This window comes from Ovis aries, chromosome 17 (assembly GCF_016772045.2).
Source record: "Ovis aries strain OAR_USU_Benz2616 breed Rambouillet chromosome 17, ARS-UI_Ramb_v3.0, whole genome shotgun sequence".
NCBI classification, from domain to species: Eukaryota; Metazoa; Chordata; class Mammalia; order Artiodactyla; family Bovidae; genus Ovis; species Ovis aries.
In genome coordinates, this window is record NC_056070.1 from 2,078,767 (window position 1) to 2,105,750 (window position 26,984).

The 26,984-nt window shown below is 38.0% G+C and overlaps 1 protein-coding gene across 21 annotated transcripts in view; it reads left to right on the top strand.

The window, feature by feature from the left end:
* The window catches only part of MAP9 (microtubule associated protein 9), a 57,003-nt gene that overhangs the window by 15,353 nt on the left and 14,666 nt on the right, over positions 1 to 26,984 (top strand). For 3 of the 21 annotated variants that reach the window (XM_060400910.1, XM_042234241.2, XM_060400911.1), the window contains 9 exons: positions 1,646 to 1,739; positions 3,436 to 3,674; positions 5,413 to 5,483; positions 6,735 to 6,903; positions 7,877 to 7,966; positions 11,986 to 12,147; positions 12,267 to 12,412; positions 12,587 to 12,719; positions 15,171 to 17,408. In XM_060400910.1, the coding sequence (XP_060256893.1) occupies positions 1,646 to 1,739; positions 3,436 to 3,674; positions 5,413 to 5,483; positions 6,735 to 6,903; positions 7,877 to 7,966; positions 11,986 to 12,147; positions 12,267 to 12,412; positions 12,587 to 12,719; positions 15,171 to 15,407 (1,341 nt within the window). In that variant the 3' untranslated portion in view covers positions 15,408 to 17,408. Of the gene's footprint in view, positions 1 to 1,645; positions 1,740 to 3,432; positions 3,675 to 5,412; positions 5,484 to 6,734; positions 6,904 to 7,876; positions 7,967 to 11,985; positions 12,148 to 12,266; positions 12,413 to 12,586; positions 14,884 to 15,144; positions 17,409 to 17,886; positions 22,581 to 26,984 lie in introns of those variants that run through there. The other 18 variants (XM_042234240.2, XM_027980310.3, XM_060400912.1 and 15 more) reach the window with 14 other exon arrangements.

The window sequence follows — 26,984 nt, forward strand, 5'->3', positions numbered from 1 at the left end:
AATTTCCTTTTTTTTTTTAATTTTCTGTGTCTAATAACAAGATACCCATCTGTTCCACCACTGTGTATGTATTTTTCCTCCTAAATGCTTGAAGATATTTATGAAACCTACTTTAAAATTCTTGTTTGCCAGTTGCAAAATCTGGGTCATCGCTGGGTTGGTTACTATAGACTGTTTTCGTTGTTTGTATTCATAGTATAAGTCATTATTTTCTGTTACTTAATTTTTTGATTGAATACTGAATATTATGGACGATAAGTTGTAGATAATTTAGATTCTATTATGTTTCTCTGAACATGTGTTCTATCATACTTACTTTATGGCCAGACTCAAATTTCCAACTCTTTCTCCGTTGCCATGGACATTGACTAAAACTTCTGCTTTTTTTTTTTTTTTTTTTTTTTACTTTCTAGCTACTACAATTTTACAGGGCCTTCTGAGGTCCTTAGCATGCCATGCATAGTTGAGCCAAGGGTTTGAGGTGGATTTTATATGCAGATTTTGGGGTTCTTGCCCTCTGCAGCTCTTCTCCAAATTTATTGGCTGATCATCTATTCCTAAACTCTATTCTCTGACTCCTCAGGCAAGTCTGGTAGGGTTGCAGCCTCCTACTACTTGGGCTACACAGTTGGTGAAGTTTTCTCAGGAGAAAAGCTACTAACTTGCAAATCTCCTTGGGTAAAGCTTCATCTCTTAGGGTAGACTCTGGTGTATTTAGTACTTCTGCCATCTTCCCAGATGGTTTCTCTCTATTGCTTTTGACATTAAATATATGGGAAAAAAATAAAAAATTTTATACAACAAAAATTTGTTTACAACAAAAAAACTTTATACAAAAAAACTTCTTATAGTATCATCACCCTTAGACTAGAGTATTATCCTATAAAGAGATGTTTAATATAGGAGCACAAATATAATTACTTCATTTCATATATAATTATTTTATTTCAGATATAGTAATTTTGAGGAAAACTGAAGTGCATGAAATCTATGTACTTTTTAATCTAAAATATTTGGAAGTAGCTACTTGGTTTTTGGGCTTCCCAGGTGGCATTAGTGGCAAAGAACCTGCCTGGCAAGACAGGAGATAAAAGAGATAAGAGTTCTATCCCTGGGTCGGGAAGATTCCCTGGAGGAGGAAATGGCAACCCACTCCAATATTCTTGCCTGGAGAATCCCATGGACAGAGGAGCCTGGTGAGCTACAGTTCATAGAGTCACAAAGAGTCAGACATGACTGAATCAACAAGACACACACACATGGACTTGGTTTTATGAATTGCTTTTGTTTGAACAACTATTAATATTTGTTTCAAACTAAGGGTTTTTGACCTATAATCTTTATGCTTTCTTAGAAAGTATATACTTAGAGGAAGAGATGTCAAATACTTAAGTATTTCTGAAATTTGATTCTAGAGCAGTAGTAGTTTTGAAAATTGCTAAAAATCGATTTAGAAGTTTCAGTTAAAGAACTGAAATAGCTCTTAATGTGAAAGTAAAGTATATTATAACCTCCTTTGACTTAACCCTTATGGTGTTTCAGTAGAAAACTAATAATGCATATTTCAGAGTTACGAAGTAGTCTTAATACTGCTATTGCCCTCCACAGATCTTGAGAACTAAACTTACATAGTTTCTTTAAATAGGATCCACGGTTAACAAGTATACCATCATCATCTGTTAAAGAAAATCTTAAAGATTCCTTTTCACTAGGATCTGAGGAGAAAGCCTCCATTACAGGTGATTATATTAAAGTATCCTACCTTATTTTATTTGTGAATTTCTGTATTGCTTAGAATGCCATAGAAGTATGCCAAAGGAGTAATACTTCACATAGTTGCAGGAACAATATATGTTTGTGTTTGCCTGAGTTTTAATCTCGATGATGCAGTTTACTAACCTTGTGATTATAGATGCAGAACTTATTTCTCAGCGCCTCACTCCACCAAGTTATAATAATCAAACTCATTAGGCTATTGTGAAAATTAAGTGACACTATGCATTTTAGCCACTAACTCAGTTCTTGACACAAGTAGAGTATTCGCTCAGGGTGAGCTATTGTTATGTATTTGTTGCTCCAACACTCAGCATAATGGTTAGGTGGACTTTTAAATTGAAACTAAGGTGGACTTAAATCTGGGTACAACCACATGAGAAGGTAGCTGACCTTTCTGGCCCTATGTATGGATCTTTAAAATGGGCATAAGAGTAGAGTGGTTGTGAGAATTAAATTAATTAACACATGTGAAGCACATATAACAGGACCGTAGTTAACACACAGTAAGTGTGATGTATGAATAAGTTAACATTCTTTCTTTCCTTAGTCCTATGACATATAAAGGCATTGCTGTTTCTAAGCTTGGGGTGTATAACTAACATTTATTAAGTGCTTACTATGTAGTATAATTTTTATCATTTTACAGATAAAAAAACTGAAGTGCAAAGATATTGGGAAACATACCTAAGGTCAGTGATGGAGCCATAATTTGAATCTTTGGCTCCAAAGTCCTTGTTCTTTTCAGTTCTTTTCACTGAGTACATTGATTAGCAGAATACATTATTGATACTTTGAATCATGAGTACTGTCCAAATATGAACATATAATTGGAATTATAAGGTGATATTATATCTAGCTTACCTCAAAATGAGTTCCCCAAAAATGGCTGTAATGAAAGCCTCAGCATTAAGACTTTGACAGTAAAGATATAGGTTTGGCCAGGTACTGGTAGAACTGAAAATTGGTGATCAGCACAGAAAGCACTGATTTTCTGTTGTACATTCTAAAGTGTGATAGAATCAAAATAGTAGAAGCAATTCTGCAAAAGCAAAACTGAATCCTCCATGCCAGAGCCTAAGCCTGTTCCTAGAGCACTGAGATGGTGAGTATTAGCCCTTCCTTTCCTGCCTTTTGCTATCAGAGGCAACACTGCATCTTAGTGGGAGTAAAACTCTGGCAGATAACTTTATTCTCTGTGTGGTAGACTCTTCTAGAATTGCATTGATTCTTGGTTTTCTCTGTATCTGTACAATTTCACAACTACATTGCTAGTAACTGTGGTAGCTTAGAGATCTACGCCTTTTGTTCCAGCTAAGAAACACAGGCTTTTAAGTAGAATAGATACTGTTATCTCATTTCCTTGATTTATACAAGCATTTGTGACGTGTCTATATTTCAGGATGGTTATTCCATTCTATTTACTTTATGATATTCTTCTAAGGTGTGCCAAATGCTTTAGTAGGTTTAGTAGCCATTTTCTCTCTGTTATAGATCACTTTGGAAAAATGTTTATTCAAGTTGAATATGGTTGTTTTCTCCATTTCTATTTTGCAAGATACATCAAAGACAGTTTTCATTTAGCAGAAAGCAAATGAATCAGTTATCCACCTCATTAATTCAGAAGGGAAATTTAATTCTGTTAACTTTATCACAAAGTAGATCAGAATGAAGAACGCACTGAAAGCCATAATTCCTTGAAATCAACCGAAAATGAAAAGAACTCCTTTTTGATAGACTTTGTTACTACTGCACTTGAGAAACCCAAGGAAATTCAAGTGACTGTTGGTGAGGTTGAAGAAGAAAAGGAGAAAGCTGAACTGATTATGAATGATGACTTAACAGCTGAAGATCCACCACCACTGCAACTTCAGAGTATCTTATGTACTGAGTCTTCAAAGGTATTTATATAAAATTATGCCTTCTATACTATACCTTAAAACTCCACATAGGACTCTTAAATGTTTTATCTGCCAGGTTAGGCACTTCTGAATTGTCTGTGTGAGACTCATCTTCTGACAGTGATATCATACTGCCATGTGGTCCTTACTCTGGAATTTTCACTTCAGAGACGTGTTGGAGTGAATACAGCAAAGCCCAACATTTCTTTAAAATTCTCAGAGGCATATGATCATAATATTCTTTTAAATGTTTCAGAAATACATACCCAGAAGTGGGTAGATTTCTATAGGTCTTCACATTATAAAAATATAGCTGTATGGAATAATTTCTGAAGGTTTGGAATTAGTGAAAGGTATTCCTTTGGATATCATCTTTAAATACTTTAAAAATTTTTTAAATAAAAATCTTTTAAGAAATATTTATCAGCATCCATACCTATTTAAATGTAAGGACAGGGTCATTATCAAGAATATTATTATCATTACCTTGAGAACCAGATTTGTGATATGTAGGATTACTTGTCCCTATGCAATACTGCAGGCGGCCTTGGTGACTTAGAGGTAAAGAATCTGCCTGCCAATGCAGGGAACATGGGTTCGTCCCTGGGTTGGGAAGATCCTCTGGAGAAGGGAATGGCAACCCACTTCAGTATTTTTGCCTGTGAAATCCCATGAACAAAGGAGCCTACAGTCCATGGGGTCGCAAAGAGTTGAACAACAAACAGCAATATACTATATTACACTAGAGTACTATACTGTTAAAATTTATGGTGGAGGATTTTTAGTGTCTATTTTCCTGAGTTTTCTTTTTCCAGTTTTTCCTGCAATTAACTGGTAGATATCTAAATTTACTATTGGGGAAAATAACAGTTATCTGAAAACTTGTGGTCAAACAGGACTTTTATAATACAGGCTATTAGATTTTTATTACATTTTAAGGAGAAGGTTCATTAAGCCATATAGCAGGTATATTTCCATAGGAAAAACACTAATGCCAAGTTAGGGGTGTGTTTACATCTGTGCTCTCATGTTAGTGCTAGCACCTATCTGTCTGTGGAAAGTAGAAAAGTCATTCCTTAAAAGGAAGAATGGTATTCTGGAATTTAAAGATGGGGTTTTAGAAATGTATAACAGAGGTAATTCTAAATTAGAACAGGTGATTTATATATAGCAAGTAAGATTATAACATGTTTCTTTTGATTGAATCTTTGGCTTTATCCTTACTTGTTACCAAGTGACTTTAAGTCTGAATAAGTAATTCCCCCTAAGGTCTCTTTGCTGGACTCTCATCATGGAATAAAATGTAGGCTTCTCGCCACTGCCTGGAGATCTCTCATGGTTCTTTCGCTCACTGTGTCTCAGCGTCTTTCACTGGCTTCTGCTTCTCACAGCTATCAAGGTCTCCACAGAGTGTCACATGGCCCTTTTCTATCCATCAGCTGTCTGAGCTCTGATGTCACGTCCTCAGGGGCCCTTCCCTGATCACCTGCATTAAAGTAGCTCCTCACCTCCACTCTGTCACTGCCATTACACCCTACTTTATCACTTTCATGAGTCACATTATTTATGTGTTTACTATCAGTGAGTTTCCCTGAAATGTGATATCCTTATTTGTTCCTGATAACCGCTATGCTTAACACGTAGTAGCTGCTCAAAAAACATTGACTTTCTAGCAGTTGGCCTCTAACTATAATTATGATATATACAGTGAGTAATTGTTTGCTTTTCTATTTAATAGAAAGCAATTCAAGATAGAAATATGAAGAATAAAAAATCAACAAATAATAGAGCATCCAGTGCCTCTAGCAGGTAATAAAGTTTTCATTTTCCTTCAGTTATAGGTTTATATTTCATCAAAGCAGGTTTTAGTTTAATTTTTGAAAGTAAATTTCATTTGGTATTCTTAATTTTTTTCTTATGAGAAGAATGAATTAGATACTTCATGATCAATCCCCCTAGTTGAATATATTCTTTTTAAAAGGGATTGATTAAGGATCCTCTAAGTTCTGCATTGCTCATGAGATGGAGTTTCTTTCTCCTGTTTTTCCTGAGACAGTAGATATAAAGTAGTAATAAAGCTGAGGTCTAGCATTCACCTTCTCTGTTAAGTGCCTTTGTCCAACGCATATAAAATTATACTTTAAACTTTGAGGTTCTGTGCACTAAGTTGGTTTATTAAAGTGATAAGAACTGATCATCATTCACACTGATGCCTAACTCATAGGTGCTAATCAAAACCTTCAGCATCTTTTAAATTATCATTACTCAAATAGAACAGGGGTCAGCAAACTTCTTCAGTGAATTTGCCAATTAGTACATATGGCAGGTGCTATAGGCCATATGGTCTCTGTTGTAATTACTCACATCTGCTATTATAGCAGGGAAGCCATTGTTGGCATTATGAAAATAAATGAAATAGCTGTGGTGTAATAACTTTATATACCAGAAGAGGTGGTGAGCCAGATTTTCCCACCAACCTCAAGTTAGTGGTTATTAGTCTAACTTTATATTTAAGATGGTTTATGTAGCAAAATGGGGCTTCTCTGGTGGATCAGCAGTAAAGAATCTGCCTGCCAATGCAGGAGAAGGGGTTTGTTCCCTGGAGAAGGAAATGGCAACCGCTCCAGTATTCTTGCCTGGGAAATCCCATGAACAGAGAAGCCTGGCAGGCCACAGTCCATGGGGTTGCAGAGTTGAACATGACTTAGCGACTAAATAACAGTGCAGCAGCAGCAATGTAGCAAAATAATACAAGAAACTATTAAAACCTACTTATTGATATTGTTTTTTTCCCATGTAACTTGAATCCATGTTTTTTAAAAGTGTTTTAATCATAAATAACCTAAAAAGAAAAATTACTTTGAAGCTATATGTAAATTAAAGTAATAAAATTTAAATTATATTGAAGGGGTCTTTGTGTACTAATAAAATACCTCATCATTTTCAAAGTAATTATAATTTATTAAAATATAATGTTTTTAGATATAGTAGTTTCAAAATCTAATGAATCTTTCTTCTACCATTGTAATTGTTTCTCTTGATTCATTTGGATCTTTTCAGATTAATGACCTCTGAGTTCTTAAAGAAGCCTAGTTCTCTAAGGAGGATTCCATCGACAGCTCCAGCTTCTCACTATTTAGGGACTTTGAGAGTCTTGGACCAAAAGCCCTCACAGAAACAGAACACAGAACCTGACAGAGCAGATAATCTAAGGGCAACTGTTTATCAGGTAAAAAGGAAAATTTTTTTAAAATTAGAGTTAATCACATAAGATTTTTTTATCAGGGAGTAAAATGGACCTGTCAGAAATGATGATTTATTAACTCATTTCCTTTATAATACCTGAGCAATCCAAATCTCCTGCCAAGTTTGCTTTGTGTGTGTTAATCGTTCAGTTGTGTTCAGCTCTTTGTGACCCCCATGAACTATAGCCCGCCAAGCTTCTCTGTCCATGAAATTCTCCAGGCAAGAATACTAGGGTGAGTTGCCATTCCCTTCTCCAGGGGATCTTCCCAACCCAGGAATTGAACCTAGATCTCCCTTACTGCAGGCAGATTCTTTACCATCTGAGCCACCAGGGCTACTTTAAACTTTGCTGAACTGATCATAATTGTAAAGAAAGAGAATTTGCCATAGGAATTGATAAAAATATAACAGAAGCAAAATATAGTTATGGTATATCTATGTTTTTATACTTTTTCAACTTAAAGTTTCTATTGTTACGAACAAAAGTGTTTTAATATTTTTTTCTTTCCTGAGACTTTTTGTATTTGAGTTAAACTTACCTAGAAAAAAGCTGTTCTAATTTTTCAAAGTTCCAAACAGATGTTTTTTTGGTCTTATTTTATATAAAATACAAATAGAAAATGTATTTTAATATGTAATTTTAATGCATAGAAATATGAAAATAGAAAATTGTCTCTGTGAATTTCAGAGAAAATGTTAATATATTCAGTCATCATAGTCAGTCTTTGAAATCTGTTCCCAGGACTGAGAAAGATAACATAGATATTATTTTCTTAATTCTTGCTCATTGTTATATATTAGAATATTATCAGGAAAAGAGGAATGATATTAGCACATATAAAGTTTGAAAGGTTTATGTTTTTTTAAGTTTTAATTATATATTTCAGAAATAAATAAGAATTCTAATTCATTTGTAAAACTTTGCATAACATATAGCCTTTTTCTTCTTCTCACAGGAGTGGTTAGAAAAGAAAAATATTTATTTACATGAAATGCACAGAATTAAAAGAATTGAAAGTGAAAACTTAAGGATTCAAAATGAACAGGTATTCTGAAATATAGAAATGAAAAATATTCTGGATTTTTAACTGAGTAAAATAGTCTCGAATGCTTAATATTTTCAAATCACCTGTTTTTTAAATGGTGAAATAAATTGTATATAAAAGAAATGATTTCTGATTTTATTTCTCTAGTCCTTTATACATTTTTAGTTGATATAACTGGTTTACATGAAAACATAGAAACACAAATTTTCTTATATGTCTGCAATAATTTTGGCACTATTGATTATGAATATTTTTTTCTTGTGACCATGTACCTATTTCATTCTTAAAAATTGCCTTCAGTATTACAACTTAGCCAAGAATATAAAGGGTCTTCAGACATTAACCTTCAGTTGTCCTCTTTTCTTGATTCATGGACCTAACATTCCAGGTTCCTATGCAATATTGCTCTTTACAGCATCAGACCTTGCTTCTACCACCAGACACATCTACAACTGGGTATTGTTTTTGCTATGGCTCCATCCCCTCATTCTTTCTGGAGTTATTTCTCCACTGATCTCCAGTAGCATATTGGGCACCTACCAACCTGGGGAGTTCCTCTTTCAGTATCCTATCATTTCACCTTTACATACTGTTCATGGAGTTCTCAAGGCAAGAATAGTGAAGTGGTTTGCCATTCCCTTCTCCAGTGGACCACATTCTGTCAGATCTCTCCACCATGACCCACCCGTCTTGAGTGGCCCCACAAGGCATGGCTTAGTTTCATTGAGTTAGACAAGGCTGTGGTTCTAGTGTGATTAGATTGACTAGTTGTCTATGATTATGGTCTCAGTGTGTCTGCCCTCTGATGCCTTCTCGCAACACCTACCATCTTGCTTGGGTTTCTCTTTTCATTGGACGTGGGGTATCTCTTCACAGCTGCTCCAGCAAAGCGCAGCCGCTGCTCCTTACGTTGGTCGAGGGGTATCTCTTCACAGCCGCCCCTCCTGACCTTGAACGTGGAGTAGCTCCTCTTGGCGCTCCTGTGCTTGCGCAGCCGCCACTCCTTGGACATCGGGTAGCTCCTCCCAGCCGCCGCCCCTGACCTTGGACTTGGGGTAGCTCCTCTTAGCAGATGCTGCGCCATCACAGCCTGGCACTCTCGGCCACCACCCCCACATTGAGCGAGGGGTAGCTCCTCTTGGCCATGTTTCTGCACGGTCTGTCGTAGCCAGCGTGCTTCTGCCGTGGGTTCATTACAGCCAAAGCGCTGAACATTTCATGCAAAGATGGGCTCGATAAAGGACAGAAATGGTATGGACCTAACAGAAGCAGAAGAAATTAAGAAGAGGTGGCAAGAATACACAGAAGAACTGTACCAAAAAGATCTTCACGACCCAGATAATCACAGTGGTGTGATCACTCACCCAGAGCCAGACATCCTGGAATATGAAGTCAAGTGGGCCTTAGAAAACATCACTATGAACAAAGCTAGTGGAAGTGATGGAATTCCAGTTGAGCTGTTTCAAATCCTGGAAGATGATGCTGTGAAAGTGCTGCACTCAATATGCCAGCAAATTTGGAAAACTCAGCAGTGGCCACAGGACAGGAAAAGGTCCGTTTTCATTCCAGTCCCAAAGAAAGGCAATGCCAAATAATGCTCAAACTACCACACAATTGTACTCATCTCACAGGCTGGTAAAGTAATGCTCAAAATTTTCCAAGCCAGTCTTCAGCAATACATGAACTGTGAACTTCCAGATGTTCAAGCTGGTTTTAGAAAAGGCAGAGGAACCAGAGATCAAATTGCCAGCATCCGCTGGATCATGGAAAAAGCAAGAGACTTCCAGAAAAACATCTATTTCTGCTTTATTGACTATGCCAAAGCGTTTGACTATGTGGATCACAATAAACTGTAGAAAATTCTGAAAGAGATGGGAATACCAGACCACCTGACCTTGAGAAACCTATATGCAGGTCAGGAAGCAACAGTTAGAACTGGGCATGGAACAACAGACTGGTTCCAAATAGGAAAAGGAGTACGTCAAGGCTGTATATTGTCACCCTGCTTATTTAACTTCATGAGAAACGCTGGGCTGGAAGAAGCACAAGCTGGAATCAAGATTGCCAGGAGAAAGAACAATAACCTCAGATATGCAGATGACACCACCCTTATGGCAGAAAGTGAAGAGGAACTAAAAAGCCTCTTGATGAAAGTGAAAGAGGAGAGTGAAAAAGTTGGCTTAAAGCTCAGCATACAGAAAACAAAAGATCATGGCATCTGGTCCCATCACTTCATGGGCAGTAGATGGTGAAACAGTGGAAACAGTGTCAGACTTTATTTTTTTTGGCTCCAAAATCACTGCAGATAGTGATTGCGGCCATGAAATTAAAAGACGCTTACTCCTTGGAAGAAAAGTTATGACCAACCTAGATAGCATATTGAAAAGCGAGATATTACTTTGCCAACAATTGTCCGTCTAGTCAAGGCTGTGGTTTTTCCAGTGGTCATGTATGGATGTGAGAGTAGGACTATAAAGAAAGCTGAGTGTTGAAGAATTGATGCTTTTGAACTGTGGTGTTGGAGAAGACTCTTGAGAGTCCCTTGGACTGCAAAGGATCCAACCAGTCCATCCTAAAGCAGATCAGTCCTGGGTGTTCATTGGAAGGAATGATGCTGAAGCTGAAACTCCAATACTTTGGCCACCTCATGTGAAGAGTTGACTCATTGGAAAAAAACCCTGATGCTGGGAGGGATTGGGGGCAGGAGGAGAAGGGGATGACAGAGGATGAGATGGCTGGATGGCATCACCAACTTGATGGACATGAGTCTGAGTGAACTCCGGGAGTTGGTGATGGACAGGGAGGCCTGGTGTGCTGCGATTCATGGGGTGTCAAAGAGTCGGATGTGACTGAGCAACTGAACTGAACTGAACTGTCCTCTTTTCTATCTTGGATTTTTTTTTTGTCTGTAAGACCAACCTCTACCTGAGTGATTGCCCCTGTCCTTCCCATTGAATGGAGCTGGGCTCTCATTTCAATCTCACTTGTACTTCACTTTCTGTCTCTAACTCCTGCCCCATAGCCTACAACATGCTCATTTGTTTCTCATCTACTAAAGTAAAACCACTGAAAAAAAGAAAAGAAAACAAAACAAAACAAAACAGAATAAAACCCTTCATTGTGTTTTTTAATACTACCATGAATAGAAATAATGCTGAGTGGAGCAGCCCTGCAGGTGGGATGCTTGGACTCTGGGCCATGTTTGAGCTTGATCTGCCATAGTCAGTGCCAGACACCTCATTTGGTCTTCACAGCTCAGTGAGGGTGGCCATACTTCTCCTTCTAAATTATGTTATCTCTGTAATAAGAGTTTATAGCATTTAATCCTAAGGAATATTATAAGGCAAACAGAATATTATGGGATTAGACTGAAGTAAGTAAAGTAATAACATTTTCCAGTCTGGCCCATGTTTTCAACATTTGGGACATGTTTATGCAGTAAGAATTGTATGCTCTGATGTCGGTCAAAACTCAGGGTTAAAACAAAGACCTGTGGCTTACTGTGCGACTTGCCCAATTTATCCTACTTTGACTGTAATTTTAAACTGAAATAAGGTAATTGGCACTGCAGAGTGCTCATAATGAAATATTGCATTAAAAGAAAAATATCAGGGAAGTTACAGGCCAGAGAGGTAATTAAAAAAAATTTTTTAATTACTAATTTTACCCTGATATTTTTCTTTTAATGCAATATTTCATTATGAGCACTTTACAGCATCAATTAACCAATTTCTGTTTACTCTGAAAACATTTGTTCAGTACACTTCCCAAAAATGGTTCCTTCCCATACATGGTAGTACATCAATATCTGAGAAGTGCTTAGAAAAGGATATTTTAAAATATAGTGAATAATTCAGATAACATTTTTTATAAGTTAATTTTTCTAAATCATTTAAGATAGATTGCCTTGAAACCTAACTTGATGAACATTAAGGAAAAGACACATACTTATATGTATATCTATATCTATCTATATTTGTAATATTCATATACATATGACTATTATTTTTCCAAAATAGAAGAGAGCTGCTAAGAGAGAAGAAGCCTTAGCATCATTTGAGGCCTGGAAAGCCATGAAAGAAAAGGAAGCAAAGAAGATAGCTGCAAAAAAAAGGCTTGAGGAAAAAAACAAAAAGAAAACTGAAGAAGAAAATGCTATGAGAAAAGGAGAAGCATTGCAAGTATGCAATAGCTTTAATATCTTTCTTAATTTTAAATATTTGAAAATTAGTGATTATCTGTACTTTACCTATTTTATTATATTCACATTCAATAAGAAGGTAATTCTTAACTTCTTCAGGCTTTTGAAAACTGGAAAGCAAAAAAGATGGAATACCTTAAGGAGAAAAATAAAAAAGAGAAAGAATGTGAAAGAGCAAAGAAACAGAAAGAGGAGGAAACTGTTGCTGAGAAAAGAAAAGATAACTTAACTGCTGTTGAAAAATGGTAATCTAAAATAGCAAGTGTTTCGATAGATCTGAAATTAGTAACACTTTAGGTTTTTCTAAAATTCATTTACTTGAATGTTATTAATGTACTCAATCTTACTGCAGACACATTAGGGAATCTTTATTATATATTCTCCTTTAACTTGCCAATCTTTTATACTACCCTACATAGGAATGAAAAAAAGGAAGTTTTTTTCAAGGAAAAGGAAAAAGTAAAAATACATGAGAAAAGAAAAGAAGAACTGAAAAGAGCTGAGAAAAAAGAAAAAGATAAACAAGCTCTCGAGGAATATGAAAAATGGCTGGTAGGTGTTCTTTGTTAATGCAGTTGTGTATCTTAAATGTACTTTTTGTGGCTTTTCTGTCCCTAATTCCGGTTCTGTTTGTCTCATGCCTACTGACTCTTTCTGCCTGGAAGTTGCCATGTTGAATTCATCCTCTCCTTCTACATATATCATAATTTCTTCCATCTACTCATTTATATTAATGATTGTGTATGTGCTCAGTGATGTCTGACTCTTTGTGACTCAGTGGACTGTAGCCCACCAGGCTCTTCTGTCCATGGGGTTTTCCAGGCAAGCATCCTGGAGTGGGTTGCCATTCCCTTCTGCATGGGATCTTTCTGGCCCAGGGATAAAACCCTCGTCTCCCACGTCACAAGCAGATTACCGTCTGAGCCATCTGGGAATCATTAATGATTCTACTATTCCTTAAACCACTCAGGCTTAAAACTTTAGTGATAATATTGTTGCCCATTTATCCTTTGCCATAATTCTCATATCTAAAATCATAAAAAGCTGACAAGTGTATTACTGAAGATATACCAGGTTAGTTTATGTAGAACTTGGTCCCAACACACAGTAAAATAGTATTTAATGAGAAAGTTATTTCATTTTTTATTTCCTTTTGATCTTCCTGATGACCTCAAGGAGACAGTCTTACTTAAGTGGTTTTTTAATGAAAGAAAGCAAGTGTGAAGACGGAGAAATGATAATAAATGACTTCATATTTTTTTTGTTTCTTTCAATATTCTTATGTTTATACTTGCTTTTCATTGAGGGCAAGCAAAATATCATTTTCTATCTTAAAGCATCAATATAAATATGTATTTTATTAATTGATTTTTAAATAAGTAAATACATTTCAGATGAATAAGTATTTTGTATGCTAAGTTGCTTTTGGCATGTCTGACTCTTTGCAACCCCATCATCTGTAACCTACCAGGCTCCTCTGTCCGTGGGATTCTCCAGGCAAGGTCAGGCAGGTTCTTTACCGCTAGTGCCACCCTCGGAAGCCTGATTGAATACTTCACATTAGTCAAAAAGTGCAAAATTTCTCCACAGGGATTAGGGCCCAATAGGGTTTCTGATTAAAAAATGTATGTATTTTTATATGAATTTTTGAATTCATGTCTATCAGCAAGTTAAAAGTATGTCATTCAGACATTTTTTTTTTTTGCATATTTTTGAATCTTTTGCATTTTTGTATTCTCTGGTTAGGATTGAGCTTGAGCATTTTTCATTTGTATAAAGATTAATTGTATTTATTTTTTCTGTAAAGAGTCCATTTTACATGAACATAAACTGAACATTTTTTCATTGGTCTTTCTCTTATTGATTTCTGGAAGCTTTTATATGTACTAGGGAAATTAGGCTATCATTTCTGATATGAGTTACAGAATTTTTTCCCCATTGTATTGTATTGTCAACTTTGCTCATATTATTTAATGAAGAATTTAATTTTATTTTCAGGTGTCAAATCTATTAGTCTTTTATATGGCTTCTCAATTTTAGGAATAGTTGAAAGGACCTCCAAAATCTGAAGTCAAAGCTCCCATTTTTCTTCTAATAAGATTATGATTTTAACATCTTAACATTTTAACATTTGCTCTACTTAGAACTTGTCCTGGTGTATGATGGAAAATATGATTCCATCTTTATTTTTTCCAAATGCATCCTTCATGAAACAACACATCTTTTACCCACTGATTTGAGATACATTAGATCATTCTGATATTTTTGGGTCTGTTTCTTGACTTTCTGTTTTATTCGTCAGTCTCATTAGAAATATTCCAGTGCTATGCTCTTCCCCTTATCAGGACTTTATATATTTTCATATGTTTGTGTTAATCTCCCTTTATAACTTCATTCAAAGTTATTTCTGAATATTCTAGGTTTCTTCACATAAAGTTTAGAATCAGTAACTAGAGAAGCACACAGGACCCAAAGCAGGCTATTTAAAGGTAGGATAAAAGATGAAATGCCTAGGAATAAACTTAGGAAATACACAAGACCAGTATGAAGAAAACTTTAGAATACTCCAGAAGTACACAAATGAATATTTGAGAAATTAGAACAAAACTACCCTCGGATAGAAATGATATTATAATGATATTATAAAGATGTCAGTTTTTCCCTGAAGTAATTTGCAAATTTAATGTAATCCTAATAAAAATAGCAACAGAATTTATTCTCGTGTATGTGTTGACTAGTACTGCTATAATGCTAAATCTATTCAGAGAAATAGTAATAAAATAAGGCAATCAAAATTGCTTCAGTGGTTTGAATGAGAATAGTAATGTTCTATGATGACTTTCTTAGACTGAACTTTTAATGCTTTATTATTTAAGCTTTGTTCTAAGAAAAATTAAAAATGTTCTTATATTAAGGAGATGCATGCTAATTCTACTAGTATCTCTTAGAGAAGTGCATATGTTTTCAATTCGTTCAGTCATGCTGGATTCTTTGGACTTGTAGCCTACCAGGCTCCTCTGTCTGCGGGATTCTTCAATCAAGAACACTAGAGTGGGTTGCCATGTCCTCCTCCAGGGGATCTTCCCGACCCAGGGATCGAATTTGTGTCTCTTACTTCTACTTCATTATCAGGCTGGTTCTTTACCACTAGCACCACCTGGGAAGCCCTTTAGAGTACTGATTGAATATAAATGTCTCACTTTTCAGTTTTATTTTCACATTGTCTCAAAAATTGGATAGAATTTGCCAAATGACTAAGTCATACATGACTAATGTGAAATACTAAGTTAGGTGCATTATGTTTTATTATAATGTTTAGTCACTTTCTCATTCTAATCAATCCTGTGGAGAACAAAAACTCATCAAAGACATAAGACAAAATAACTTGTTCTGATGTACAGTATATCCCTAAAATATAGTGCTACCTAAAAAAAAGTCCATGTACAACATGTTATAGATCTATTTCCCATCTTACCAATTTCTTATTGAAATTTGCTTGCAGAGAGAATGGGAAATTACTCCTATACAGAAGAGCTAATTATTTTCATATAAAGTAACATATCACCAACCTAGATAGCATATTAAAAAGCAGAGACATTATTTTGCGAACAAAGGTCCGTCTAGGCAAGGTTTTTCCATTGGTCATGTATGGTGTGAAAGTTGGACTGTGAAGAAAGCTGAGCACTGAAGAATTGATGCTTTTGAACTGTGGTGTTGGAGAAGACTCTTGAGGGTCCCTTGGACTGCAAGGAGATCCAACCAGTCCATTCTAAAAGAGATCAGTCCTGGGTGTTCATTGGAAGGAATGATGCTGAAGCTGAAACTCCAGTACTTTGGCCACCTCATGCGAAGAGTTGACTCATTGGAAAAGACTCTGATGCTGGGAGGGATTGGGTGCAGGAGGAGAAGGGGACGACAAAGGATAAGATGGCTGGATGGCATCACCGACTTGATGGACATGAATTTGAGTAAACTCCAGGAGTTGGTGATGGACAGGGAGGCCTGGTGTGCTGCAGTTCATGGGGGTCGCAAAGAGTCAGACACGACTGAGCAATTGGACTGAACAGAACGTATCAAAATTTTGATGACAACCTAACTTCGGGAGTGAACATTTGATGGGTCACTGTTTTAGGTGAAAATTGTAGTCAAAGATCAATTAAGATGTCGCATGCTGGTTCCCATATTAATTCATGTGCTTAGTGTGTCCTTAGTTGCTCAGAGTCATGTCTGACTCTTTGTGACCCCATGGACTGCAGCCAGCCAGGCTCTGTTCATGGAGATTCTCCTGGCAAGAATACTGAAATAGGTTGCCATTCCCTCCTGCAGGGGATCTTCCCAACCCAGGGATCAAACCCAGTTCTCCCACATTGCGGATTCTTTACCAGCTGAGCAACCAGGGTATTACATATTAATGCATCAGTTCAGTTCAGGTCAGTTGCTCAGTCATGTCCGACTCTTTGCGACCCAATGAACTACAGCACACCAGGCCTCCCTGTCTATCACCAACTCCTGGAGTTCACTCAAACTCACATCCATTGAGTCGGTGATACCATCCAGCCATCTCATCCTCTGTCATCCCTTTTTCCTCCTGCCCCCAATCCCTCCCAGCATCAGAGTCTTTTCCCATGAGTCAACTCTTCGCATGAGATGGCCAAAGTATTGTAGTTCATTACCTTTTAAAAAAATAAAGCAAAAGATTCATACTCCAACAAACAATGACAGAAGAACTTTAACAAGCCTCTTTTAATTATTACCCAAGATAACATCAGTTTATCTTAATTGATATTAAGGTTGATACTTAATTGCCCTTTCTTGCCCTGACTTTTTAGCATCTGCTGGTAAAGTTGCTTCAAGTTCCTCTTTCTCCCCATGTTAAATGGAATGGATAAAGAGGTTGGTTTAGTCAGTTTCTAAGAGCAGAGCATGGTCACTGCTTTTCCCACACCTAGCTAAGTGGGCCTCCCACTCTCTAAAGTATTAAGATGATTGACAGTGGTCCAATTACAGCTTTTATTTTCTCAATTAGTGTTCTGAAAGGAGATTCTTTACTAGGAGTAGCAAGGATACAAACCTTCTCATGAGGAAGAGCAAAATGTTAAGACAAAAATAAGTCTCACTTTTCTTCACTTCTTTTATTGTATGCATGCTAATGGACCCTTGTATTAACATATTCTTCTTGTGACATTTTCAATTCCTTTTATGCACTGATAAAAGAAGCATCAGTTCAGTTCAGTTCAGTCACTCAGTCGTGTCCGACTCTTTGTGACCCCATGAATCGCAGCATGCCAGGCCTCCCTGTCCATCACCAACTCCCAGAATTCACCCAAACTCATGTCCATCGAGTTGTTGATGCCATCCAGCCATCTCATTCTCTGTCGTCCACTTCTCCTCCTGCCCCCAATCCCTCCCAGCATCAGAGTCTTTTCCAGTGAGTCAACTCGTCACATGAGGTGGCCAAAGTACTGGAGTTTCAGCTTCAGCATCAGTCCTTCCACTGAACACCCAGGACTGATCTCCTTTAGGATGGACTGGTTGGATCTCCTTGCAGTCCAAGGGACCCTCAAGAGTCTTCTCCAACACCACAGTTCAAAAGCATTAATTCTTCGCCACTCAGCTTTCTTCACAGTCCAACTCTCACATCCACATACATGACTACTGGAAAAACCATAGCCTTGACTAGATGAACCTTTGTTGGTAAAGTAATGTCTCTGCACACCAGGCCTCCCTGTCCATCACCATCTCCCGGAGTTCACTCAGACTCACGTCCATCTGAATGCAGAGTTCCAAAGAATAGCAAGAAGAGATAAGAAAGCCTTCTTCAGCGATCAATGCAGAGAAATAGAGGAAAACAACAGAATGGGAAAGACTAAAGATCTCCTCAAGAAAATTAGAGATACCAAGGGAATATTTCATGCAAAGATGGGCTCCATAAAGGACAGAAATGGTCTGGACCTAACAGAAGCAGAAGATATTAAGAAGAGGTGGCAAGAATACACGGAAAAACTGTACAAAAAAGATCTTCACGACCCAGATAATCATGATGATGTGATCACTAATCTAGAGCCAGACATCCTAGAATGTGAGGTCAAGTGGGCCTTAGAAAGCATCACTACAAACAAAGTTAGTGGAGGTGATGGAATTCCAGTTGAGCTGTTTCAAATCCTGAAAGATGATGCTGTGAAAGTGCTGCACTCAATATGCCAGCAAGTTTGGAAAACTCAGCAGTGGCCACAGGACTAGAAAAGGTCAGTTTTCATTTCAATTCCAAAGAAAGGCAATGCCAAAGAATGCTCAAACAACCGCACAATTGCACTCACCTCACATGCTAGTAAAGTAATGCTCAAAATTCTCTAAGCCAGACTTCAGCAATACGTGAACCGTGAATCAAGCTGGTTTTAGAAAAGGCAGAGGAACCAGAGATCAAATTGCCAACATTCTCTGGATCATGGAAAAGGCAAGAGAGTTCCAGAAAACATCTATTTCTGCTTTATTGACGATGCCAAAGCCTTTGACTGTGTGGATCACAATGAACTGTGGAAAATTCTGAAAGAGATGGGAATACCAGACCACCTGACCTGCCTTTGAGAAATCTGTATGCAGGTCAGGAAGCAACAGTTAGAACTGGACATGGGACAACAGACTGGTTCCAAATAGGAAAAGGACTACGTCAAGGCTGTATATTGTTACCCTGCTTATTTAACTTCTATGCAGAGTACATCATGAGAAATGCTGGACTGGAAGAAACACAAGCTGGAATCAAGATTGCCGGGAGAAATATCAATCACCTCAGATATGCAGATGACACCACCCTTATGGCAGAAAGTGAAGAGGAGCTAAAAAGCCTCTTGATGAAAGTGAAAGAGGAGAGTGAAAAAGTTGACTTAAAGCTCAACATTCAGATAACGAAGATCACATAGACAACTAATAATTTACCAAACTGCCACTCCTCCCAAGCCATTCAGCAGAGATTTTCAAAGGGTTCCCTGATACCATTGCTCTTTGGAATGCAAAGAAACCGCTTTTTAGTTTTAGCATAGACTTAAAGAAACAGACAGTCAAGGCTGCAGGATGAAAATACCAAATGCTATTAATATTTCAGCTATTCCTATATCACTGTTTGGATTTTATATTAATTCTTAGATATGCAGTCATTTCTTTGAAGAGAGTATAGCAGGGAAACTAAATGGTTCTAAAATTCACCTAATATAATAAAAATGTGAGGCTATGGAAGATAAATTTTCAGAATAATGTGAGACAGGATTATACCAATCACACAATGAAATATGAACTTACCATTTCACTCACCTATGAATTCACATTCTTCTACCTTCCTGGATTATTCCCATCAAGTCTCAGTATATATAATCTTAAATAAAAATAAACTTTTTTTAATTCTTCATTTCTCTCCAGCTACAATTCCATATTTCACTACTCTTTTTTTATAGCTAAACTTCTGGAAAGTTTGTTTATACTTCCTTAGTTCTTCATATTCTCTCCATCCTTAATAAACTCCAATCTTAACCCTTTCCCAGAACTCCATTTTGAGAGTTATGATTTAGCCAGACCATTTAACCTATAGGATGTATTCTTTTCTGCCCCATATCCTAGACCTCTGGGCATTCTGCATACTTGATTTCTCCTTCCACTTATAGCTGTCTGCTCTGTTGCCCTGGTCCCCTGTTTACCTCTGAACTCTCTGTCTTCCTTCTCCAAATCACCTATTGACAGCTGTTTGTTTTTTTTTTTTTTTTTTAACTTGTGTTCTAAATATTACAGTGACCTGCCACAGTAGATAGAACATCTTACATATTCACCATGTCATTCTCATTGGGGACCCTCTCCCACCCCTGCCAGGCTGTGTTCACACTGGCACTCTATTCACCCAGAGTCTCACTCAGACGCCTCTCCTCAGTGCACGTCACCAGTGTCTCCTCTTACCCATCACATCTCACTGAAAGTGAATGCCTGAATCCACTTTTCTTTGAAAGTAAGAACTTCCTTTTATTTTTTTATCAATCACAACAGCTTACTTATATGTTCCATAAAATTTCACACAATTTGGAATTATCTGTTGTTTACATACTGGTTTATTAACCATCTAATTTGAAAGTTCCCTAAGGGACAGGGACAGTAATTTATGGGTTTCGATTTTATAATCACTTCATGCATGGCTTCTTGTATACTACTTGACCATGGTAAAGTCTTGGTGCTTAACAGAATGAAAGAGCATACTGTAGCCAAGAATTAAAAGATGGTTTCTCCTTGAAAGAAAAGCTATGACAAACCTAGAGAGCATATTAAAAAGGAGAAACACCATTTTTCCAACAAAGATCCATATAGTCAAAGGTATGTTTTTTCCAAATGTACATGTTCAAATGTGAGAGTTGGACAACAAAGAAGACTGAGTGGTGAAGAATTGATGCTTTTGAACTGTGGTTTTCATGGAGACTCTAGAGAGTCCCTTAGTCTGTCAGGAGATGCAACCAGTCAATCCTAAAGGAAATCAATCCTGAAATTTCTTTAGAAGGACTGATGCTGAAGCTGAAGCTCCAGTACTTTGGCCAGCTGATGCAAAGAGCTGACTCACTGGAAAAGACCCTGATGCTGGAAAATTGAAGGCAGGAGGAGAAGGGGATGACAGAGGATGAAATGGTTGGATGGCATCACCAACTCAATGGACATGAGGTTGAGCAAATTCTAGGAGATGGTGAAGGACAAGGAAGCCTGGTGTGCTGCAGTCCATGGGGTCGCAAAGAGTCAGAAATGACTGAGCAACTGAACAACAGCAGCAACAGAAGAATAATAGACCATGGACTCCTCAGAACCTGTTACCTGTAAGGATGTATTATATAGTAAAGTAACATAAATTAATGGATGTGAGGCAGTAACAGTTGGGATTATTCATGATATTTGGACATAAAGTCACTTCAAACAATTCTTTATTGTAATATGTACTTCAAAAGACTTAAGCATTAAGCTGGCTTCCTCAGTGGCTCAGCGGTAAAGAATCTGCCAACAATTCAGAGAATGCAGGTTCAATCTCTGGGTCGAGAAGATCCCCTGGAGAAGGAAATAGCAAAACACTCCTTTATTCTTGCCTGAGAAATCAAGCATGGCAGGCTACAGTCCATGAAGTTTGCAAGGAGTTGGACACGACTTACTGACTAAACAACAACAGTAAAATTCCAAACAATAGAATACATAATAATACAAAATAAAAAGTAAGTATAGGTCAGGGGCAGTGGCTGTGCTTTGCAGGAGCAGCCATGAAGAGATACCCCGTGTCCAACGTAAGAGAAACCCAAGTAAGATGGTAGGTGCTGAGAGAGGGCATCAGAGGGTGGACAGACTGAAACCACAATCACAGACAACTAGCCAATCTGATCACACCAACCACAACTTGTCTAACTCAGTGAAACTAAGCCATGCCGTGTGGGGCCACCCAAGATGGATGGGTCATGGTGGAGAGGTCTGACAGAATGTGGTCCACTGGAGAAGGGAATGGCAAGCCACTTCACTATTCTTGCCTTGAGAACCCTATGAACAGTATGTAAAGGCAAAAGGAAAGGACACTGAAAGATGAATTCCCCATGTCAGTAGGTGCCCAATATGCTACTGGAGATCAGTGGAGAAATATCTCTCAGAAGGAATGAAGGGATGGAGCCAATGTAAAAACAACACCCAGTTGGGGGTGTGACTGGTGATAGAAGCAAGGTCCAATGCTGTAAAGAGCAATATTGCATAGGAAACTGGAATGTTAGGTCCATGATTCAAGGCAAATTGGAAGTGGTCAAACAGGAGATGGCAAGAGTGAATGTCGACATTCTGGGAATCAGCAAACTAAAATGGACTGGAATGGGTGAATTTAACTCAGATGACCATTATATCTACTACTGTGGGCAAGAATCCCTGAGAAAAAATGGAGTAGTCATCATAGTCAACAAAAGAGTCCAAAATGCAGTTCTTGGATGCAATCTCAAAAATGACAGAATGATCTCTGTTCATTTCCAAGTCAAACTGTTCAGTATCATGGCAATCCAAGTCTATGCCCCGACCAGTAACACTGAAGAAGCTGAAGTTGAATGGTTCTATGAAGACCTACAAAACCTTTTAGAACTAACACCCAAAAAAGATATCCTTTTCACTATAAGGGGACTGGAATGCAAAAGTAGGAAGTCAAGAAACACCTGGAGTAACAGGCAAATTTGGCCTTGGATTACAGAATGCAACAGGGCAAAAGCTAATAGGGTTTGCCAAAAGAACGCACTGGTCATAGCAAACACCCTCTTCCAATAACACAAGAGAAGACTACACGTGGAAATCACCAGATGATCAACACCAAAATCAGATTGATTATATTCTTTGCAGCCAAAGATGGAGAAGCTCTATACAGTCAGCAAAAACAAAACAAAACTATGGTCGGGAGCTGACTATGGCTCAGATCATGAACTCCAAATTCAGACTTAAATTGAAGAAAGTGGGGAAAACCATTAGACCATTCAAATATAACCTAAATCAAATCCCTTATGATTATACAGTGGAAGTGAGAAATAGATTTAAGGGAATAGATCTGATAGAAACAGTGCCTGATGAACTATGGATGGAGGTTCTTGACATTGTACAGGAGACAGGGATCAAGACTATCCCCAAGAAAAAGAAATGCAAAAAGCAAAATGGCTGTCTGAGGAGGCCTTACAAATAGCTGTGAAAAAAAGAGAAGCGAAAAGCAAAGGAGAAAAGGAAAGATAAGCATCTGAATGCAGAGTTCCAAAGAATAGCAAGGAGAGATAAGAAAGACTTCCTCAGCAATCAATGCAAAGAAATAGAGGAAAACAATAGAACAGGAAAGACTAGAGATCTCTTCAAGAAAATTAGAGATACCAGGGGAACATTTCATGCAAAGATGGGCTCGACAAAGGACAGAAATGGTCTGGACCTAACAGAAGCAGAAGATATTAAGAAGAGGTGGCAAAAATACACAGAAGAACTGTACAAAAAAGATCTGCACAACCAGGATAATCACGATGATGTGATCACTCACCTAGAGCCAGACATCCTGGAATGTGAAGTCAAGTGGGCCTTAGGAAGCATCACTACGAACAAAGCTATTGGAGGTGATGGAATTCCAGTTGAGCTATTACCGGGGACCAGCCCCAGTTGGATCCGGAGTATCTGAAGCGTGGACGGCATTGGCAACTGAGATTTATTTATTTATTTAGAGATACAGAGAGAGATAAGGAAAGAATTTTTCAGTTAAGAAAATAGAGGAGAGAGAGGCTGATATTCCTTGGTTTACACAGAAAGCCAATAAAGTCCCAAGACAAGGGACTTACACAGTTCACGTAGGCCACAGGCGCCCGCTTGAATAGCGGAGGGTGCCCCACCTTGGGCTCCCTCTCACGTGGGTCTTAGAAGCCTGGGCGGAGAAGTGCACACAGTGAGCCCCTGTGCTCCAGGGGATCAGCCTGAAAAAGAGAGAAAGAAAGAGAGAATTGACACGGGGGAGCCAAGCAATGATGAGGCGAGGCCCAAAACTTTATTTTTCCAGGGAGCTGATATACCTTAAGCTCTACATAGAGAATAATGGAAAATACAAAATCGTGCAGGGTCAGCAGCCCTGACCTTTATCGAGACCAGGCTTTCTCTCTGCATACCTATCTGTATACACAGGTCTTAGGTGATTTACATCATCTTCTGGTCAGGAGGCCTATTAGCATTTTATGACCGTTTTCTGATAAGGGTCAGTCAACCAGAAAACTTATTTGCCCTAAAAGTGTCGTTCTTTCCAAAGTCTGGTGCCACTCTTAGAAAGCACTAAATAAAGTTACATTCTTACATAGCAAGGATACAGTGATTTATAACAAAGAAAGAAGAGTACAGTGATTTATAACAAAGAGAAAATTCATTAACTCAAAAATCTAGTATTGCTAACGTCAAAACTACTATATTCCTATTTCTGCATCCCAATTACATTGATTAATATCCTCCCAGGTGCCTAAAAGATAAAGGATATGGAGGCCTGGCAGCAGTCATTAACTCAACAGTGAAACCCTTCACCAATATAATTCTTAGCTCTTTAAAAGGCTCTATATCTTTAAGATCTTTTAAGCTTCTTGTGCCTCTCATGGTTGGGAGGCTGTAAATAATCATATGTGTAGTTGTAAAAGTCCAGGGAAACCTGTCAGGCAAGTTAGAGAGCCATCAGAGGGGTGTGAGCTGAGACACTCCTTTTATATGCAGGAGACTATTAACTGGAGCTCTAAGTTAACTTTTTCCAGAGAAAGGTGGTCAGGGATAGCCCCCTGCTAATGTCAGAGGAGTTGGTGAAAGTCATAAAATAGTAAGACAGACAGATTCTGGTTTTGGGGTAGATGCTCTAGAAGGTCCAGGGGGGTCCATTGAGGCCTCATCTCGCCTTTGCCCATCAGGTCTCTTCCTCATGACCTTTGCCATGGGTCGGATCTCCTGTGCTGGCTCCTGGCAAGCTATTTCAGATCTTAAAAGATGATGCTGTGAAAGTGGTGCACTCAGTATGTCAGAAAGTTTGGAAAACTCAGCAGTGGCCACAAGACTGGAAAAAGATCAGTTTTCATTTCAATCCCAAAGAAAGGCAGTGCCAAAGAATACTCAAACTACTGCACAATTGCACTCGTCTCACAGGCTAGTAAAATAATACTCAAAATTCTCCAAGGCAGACTTCAGCAATACGTGAATCATGAACTTCCAGATGTTCAAGCTGGTTTCAGAAAAGGCAGAAGAACCAGAAATCAAATTGCCAGCATTTGCTGGATCATCAAAAAAACAAGAGAGTTCCAGAGAAACATCTATTTCTGCTTTATTGACTATGCCAAAGCCTTTGACTGTGGATCACAATAAACTATGGAAAATTTTGAAAGAGATGGGAATACCAGACCACTTGACCTGCCTCTTGAGAAACCTGTATGCAGGTCAGGAATCAACAGTTAGAACTGGACATGGAACAACAGACTGGTTCCAAATAGGAAAAGGATTACGTCAAGGCTGTATATTGTCACCCTGCTTATTTAACTTACATGCAGAGTGCATCATGAGAAACCCTGGACTGGAAGAAGCACAAGCTGGAATCAAGACCGCCAGGAGAAATATCAATAACCTCAGATACGCAGGTGACACCACCCTTATAGTAGAAAGTGAAGAGGAACTAAAAAGCCTCTTGATGAAAGTGAAAGAGGAGAGTGAAAAAGTTGGCTTTAAAGCTCAACATTCAGAAAACTAAGATCATGGCATCCAGTCCCATCACTTCATGGCATATAGATAGGGAAACAGTGGAAGCAATGTCTGACTTTATTTTGGGGGGCTCCAAAATCACTGCAGATGGTGATTGCAGCTCTGAAATTAAAAGACACTTACTCCTTGGAAGGAAAGTTATGACCAACCCAAACAGCATATTAAAAAGTGGAGACATTGCTTTGTCCACAAAGGTCCATCGAGTCAAGGCTATGGTTTTCCAGTAGTCATGTATGGTTGTGAGAGTTGGACTATAAAGAAACCTGAACACTGAAAATTTGGTGCTTTTGAACTGTCGTGTTGGAGAAGACTCTTGCGAGTCCCTTGGACTGCAAGGAGATCCAACTAGTTCATCCTAAAAGAAATCAGTCCTGGATGTTCATTGAAAGGACTGATGTTGAAGCTAAAACTCCACTGTTTTGGCCACCGGATGCACAGAGCTGACTCCTTTGAAAAGACCCTGATGTTGGGAAAGATTGAAGGCAGGAGGAGAAGGGAATGCCTGATGATGAGATGGTTAGACGGCATCACCAACTCAATGGACATCAGTTTGGGTGGGCTCCTGGTGTTGCTGATGGACAGAGAAGCCTGGCGTGCTGTGATTCATGGGGTGCAAAGAGTTGGACACGAATGAGCAACTGAATTGACTGAACTGATTGATAGGTTGTTGGACGATAATTTACTACAACTTTGGAAAATAAATCGTTGTCATCCAGCAAAGTCATACATATTCATACCCTACAAACTGGCAGTTTCATTCCTAGGCATGTATATGGAGATTCTTGACTTATAAGCGCAAGGAATCATTTATAGCAGCATTGTCTTTGTGTGGGAAGAAAACATTAGAACATCATGTCTTCAAGACCAAAATAGGTGTGTTGTAAATTGTGATATGTTGATATACTAGGATTCTGTGCCTCACTGAATTAGAACTATGACTCTATATAGATGTATCTTAGAGATATAATGATAAAGAAGACAGTTGCCAGAGAATATATAGCATGGTGCCATTTAGCATTGATTTAAAATTAATGCTTTCAAATTGTGTTGCTGGAGAAGACTCTTGAGAGTCCAAAATAACACCTTTTTGCATAAATTTTAAAAATCTGCCAAAAACTTGTCATTTGGGATGAATGCATGCATGACAAAGGTATTAAGAGATGTGCTGCAACTATAAGCACGGCATTCGGAGTAATGGTTAGGTCTGGAGGGTAGAGAAAATCAAGTGCAGTGAGAGACTGGGTGCAAGGGCTGCACAAGTACTAATCGTGTTTTATTTCAAAAGGCAGGTGGTGAGTGTACAGGTTTTAACTATTACTCTTTAAGCAGTTTAGTTGTCTACGGTTGAAATATTTTTTTTAAATTAAGGACTAAAAATAATGTGGATAAAATGCTACAAGGATAATATGAATTACACGAAAATATGCAAATTGCTAAAAATTTTAAACACTGATACCCATGCAATTAGGTGAGCAAATAATTGTGCAAAAAAAATCGCAAGAAGACTAAACAAATGAAAAGATGCTCAAGCTCAATGATAAGCAAAGAAAT